The sequence below is a fragment of the Pristiophorus japonicus genome, chromosome 19 (genome assembly GCF_044704955.1).
Source record: "Pristiophorus japonicus isolate sPriJap1 chromosome 19, sPriJap1.hap1, whole genome shotgun sequence".
In the NCBI taxonomy this organism is placed as follows: Eukaryota; Metazoa; Chordata; class Chondrichthyes; family Pristiophoridae; genus Pristiophorus; species Pristiophorus japonicus.
This window is the reverse complement of record NC_091995.1, coordinates 64,557-68,753: the sequence shown is the minus strand read 5'-3', so window position 1 is coordinate 68,753 and position 4,197 is coordinate 64,557. Positions and strand designations below refer to the sequence as shown.

The 4,197-nt window shown below is 54.0% G+C and overlaps 1 protein-coding gene across 1 annotated transcript in view; it reads left to right on the top strand.

Moving 5' to 3' along the window:
- Positions 1-1,582: 1,582 nt before the first annotated feature.
- Positions 1,583-4,197, top strand: part of LOC139230318 (carboxy-terminal kinesin 2-like) — a 13,043-nt gene continuing 10,428 nt past the window's right edge. The window contains exons 1-2 of the mRNA XM_070862142.1: positions 1,583-1,757; positions 3,613-3,774. Of these exons, the coding sequence (XP_070718243.1) occupies positions 1,653-1,757; positions 3,613-3,774 (267 nt within the window). The 5' untranslated portion in view covers positions 1,583-1,652. The remainder of the gene's footprint in view (positions 1,758-3,612; positions 3,775-4,197) is intronic.

Sequence of the window (4,197 nt, the reverse complement as noted above, 5' to 3'; positions counted from 1 at the left end):
GGGGGGTCTGGGTAAAGGTGGGGGGAGGGGAGGGTCTGGGTAATGGTGGGGGGAGGGGGGGGTCTGGGTAATCTGGGTAATGGTGGGGGGAGGGGGGGTCTGGGTAATGGTGGGGGGGAGGGGGTCTGGGTAATGGTGGGGGGGAGGTGGGGTCTGGGTAATGGTGGGGGGGAGGGGGGTCTGGGTAAAGGTGGGGGGAGGGGAGGGTCTGGGTAATGGTGGGGGGGAGGGGGGTCTGGGTAATGGTGGGGGGAGGGGAGGTCTGGGTAATGGTGGGGGGAGGGGAGGGTCTGGGTAATGGTGGGGGGAGGGGAGGGTCTGTGTAATGGTGGGGGGAGGGGGGGGTCTGGGTAATGGTGGGGGGAGGGGGGTCTGGGTAATGGTGGGGGGGGGGTCTGGGTAATGGTGGGGGAGGGGAGGGTCTGGGTAATGGTGGGGGGGGGTCTGGGTAATGGTGGGGGGAGGTCTGGGTAATGGTGGTGGGGGGAGGGGGGTCTGGGTAATGGTGGTGGGGGGGTCTGGGTAATGGTGGGGGGAGGGGAGGGTCTGGGTAATGGTGGGGGGGGGGTCTGGGTAATGGTGGGGGGAGGTCTGGGTAATGGTGGGGGGAGGGGGGGGTCTGGGTAATGGTGGGGGAGGTCTGGGTAATGGTGGGGGGAGGGTCTGGGTAATGGTGGGGGGAGGGGAGGGTCTGGGTAATGGTGGGGGGAGGTCTGGGTAATGGTGGGGGGAGGGGAGGGTCTGGGTAATGGTGGGGGAGGGGGTTCTGGGTAATGGTGGGGGGAGGGGAGTGTCTGGGTAATGGTGGGGGGGAGGGGAGGGTCTGGGTAATGGTGGGGGGAGAGGGGGTCCTGGGTAATGGTGGGGGAGGGGGGTCTGGGTAATGGTGGGGGGAGGGGGGTGTGGGTAATGGTGGGGGGAGGGGTGTGTGTGGGTAATGGTGGGGGGAGGGGTGTCTGGGTAATGGTGGGGGGAGGGGAGGGTCTGGGTAATGGTGGGGGGAGGGGGGGTCTGGGTAATGGTGGGGGGAGGGGGGGGGTCTGGGTAATGGTGGGGGGAGGGGGGTCTGGGTAATGGGGGGGGGTCTGGGTAATGGTGGGGGGAGGGGGGGTCTGGGTGATGGGGGGGGAGCGGGGGAGAGTTCCAGGTTTCCAGTACTCTGTGTAGAGAAGTGCTTCTTGATTTAACCCTTACAGCTGAGCTCTCTAAGATCCTGTGCTCTGGATCCCCCCCACCAGAGGAACGGGTTTTTGCTGTATCTACCCTATTGACTAATTTTATCATGTTCAACTTGCTCAGGCTGGTAAAAGCATCAATTTGTGTAGTAAACTGTCGAGGATGGGAAGGCCTCAACGCACTGGGTAATGGATGGTGCCCCGTGCATCTCTGCCTCTGTATCCAATGAGTTGGTGCTTTACAGAAGGACAAAGCTGGAAATGGAGGTGTTTGGGTGGGTGTAAGTAGTGCAACTGTTTTGGGATCTCTGACCCAAGTCATGTGCCCAACGTGACGATGCAGGCAGTCTGAATCAAAGGGGTTATTTGGCGTGCAGTAACTGCCTCTCTTTCTGCCCCCCTCTCCAGTCTGCCTTGGATGGATACAACGTCTGCATTTTTGCTTACGGACAAACGGGCAGTGGGAAGACCTTTACGATGGAAGGACCTGATCACTTGACCTCTGAGTCCATGGGGATGATTCCCCGCGGTGTCGACCAGATCTTCTTAACGGCACAGCAGCTGAAGGCCACGGGGTGGACGGTGAGTTACTGCGGGAAGTGCTGTACGCCACACTGCACCTGCTCTCCTGCAGGCACTGACTCGTGCTGGGAATGTAGATGCCTGCTGTTCTCTGCTACCTCGCCCGAGGGGCTGTTTGTACTGTGGCTTTAGACTGAGCATTCACTCGGGCAACAGCTGAATATCTCTTTGCTCCAGCCGAGACATGCAGAGCCCAGTCACAGTGTCTGTACTATTGGCCAACTCTCCAGTGAACTCAAGGGCTTTGAATTTCCAATCTAGCCTCTGTGGCTGATTTCCTTGCAATATCCTTGCAGTTGTAGGAAGAAAGAACTTTCATTTCTGTAGCGCCTTTCGTGACCATCCGAAGTCTCAAAAGCACTTCACAGCCAACGATGTTCCTTTTGAAGTGTACTCACTGTAATGTACGAAAGTACAATGCATTTGTTTGGCCCTGTGCCCAAGACATAGGGAGGGATTGTCTGAGGAGGAGGTAATTCGGCCCATCGTGTCTGTGCCGGCCGACAAAGTTATCGGTCTAATCACACTTTCCAGCTCTTGTTCCATAGCATTGTAAGTTTCAGCACTTCAGTGCATATCCAAGTACTTTTTAAATGTGATGAGGGTTTCTGCCTCTGCCATCCTTGCAGGCAGTGAGTTCCAGACCTCCTTCGCTCTCTGGGTGAAGAAATTTCCTATCCTCTCCCCTCTAATCCTCCTCCCAATTACTTCTACTTCAGTAATGGAAACATAGAAATGTACAGCGCAGAAGGAGGCCAGTTCGGCCCATCGTGTCCGTGCCGGCCGACAAAGAGCCGCACGGCCCTTGGTCAGCAGCCCTGAAGGTTACATATAAACCTATGAACAATGACGGAAAGGCAAAGAGCAACCAGTCCGCCTCACACAACTGCGACACCCCTTATACTGAAACATTCTACACTCCACCCCAACCGGAGCCATGTTATATCCTGGGAGAGGCAAAAACCAGATAAAAATCCAGGCCAATTTAGACAGAACAAATCTAGGAAAATTCCTCTCCGACCCATCCAGGCGATCGACACTAGTCCAGGAGATCACCCTGGCCGTATTCTATTCCCTGCAGTTCTTATCATTATATCTGCGCTGTCCAACAAAAGATCATCCAGTCTAATCCCAATTACCAGCTCTTGGTCCGTAACCCTGCAGGTTACTGCACTTTAAGTGACCATCCAACCATCTCTCAAAATTGGTGAGGGTTTCTGCATCCACCACTCTTCCAGGCAGCGAGTTCCAGATCCCCACAACCCTCTGCGAAAAGAAGCCCCCCCTCAAATCCTCACTAAACCTTCCACCAACCACCTTAAAACTATGCCCCCTCATAATAGCCCCCTCCACCAAGGGAAATAGACCCTCACTATCCACTATGTCCAGGCCCCTCAATATTTTGTACACCTCAATCAGGTCTCCTCTCAACCTCCTCTGTCCCAATGAGAACAAACCCAGCCTATCCAATCTGTCCTCATAACTAAGATTCTCCATTCCAGGCAGCATCCTAGTAAATCTTCTCTGCACCCTCTCTCGTGCAATCACGTCCTTCCTATAATATGGCGACCAGAACTGCACGCAGTACTCCAGCTGTGGCCTAACCAAAGTATTATGGAAAGTGCTTTAAAAGCACAGAAAACGTGGCTTGGGGTTTCATCAATCTCCTTCGCAAAGCATGAGCCGGTGCCGCCAGGCTTTGATTCAACAGTGCAAAAGTTGATCAAAATGAGTGAACAGAAAGTAAGAGCACGAATAAATAGCCTCAGACAAGTACTCGGACGTTAATTTATCAGTTAATCCCATCGGCAGCTTTGCGATGATCGGTGCTGAGCGCTTTCTGCATCTGTTTCAGTACAAGTTCACTGCCAGCTTTTTGGAGATCTACAACGAGACACTTCGCGACCTGCTTGTGGCGAAAACAGAGAAAACTGTGTACGAGATCAAACTGCTCGGTGCGAAGAGTGAACTGCACGTGACGAACCTCAAATACGTCTCCGTCAGCACCGAGGAGGAGGTGGGTGACGTTGTGTACTTGTGTTTGCAACTCTGACTGTGAGCGAAAGGAATGCCTGCTGATGGACCGTTAATACAGTGTACTATTAATTCAGCGAGGAGACGCATATCATTTCTTTACTATCAAACCATGTAGGGCTTGTGCACTAAATAAGGAATAGGAGCAGGAGTCGGCCATTTGGCCCCTCGAGCCTGCTCCGCCATTCAATAAGATCATGGCTGATCTGATCATGGACTCAACTCCACTTCCCTGCCCGCTCCCCATAACCCTTGACTCCCTTATCGCTCAAAGATCTGCCTATCTCCACTTTAAATATATTCAATGACCCAGTCGCCACAGCTCTCTGGGGTAGAAAATTCCACAGATTCATAACCCTCAGAGAAGAAATTCCTCCTCCTCTGTTTTAAATAGGCGGCCCCTTAT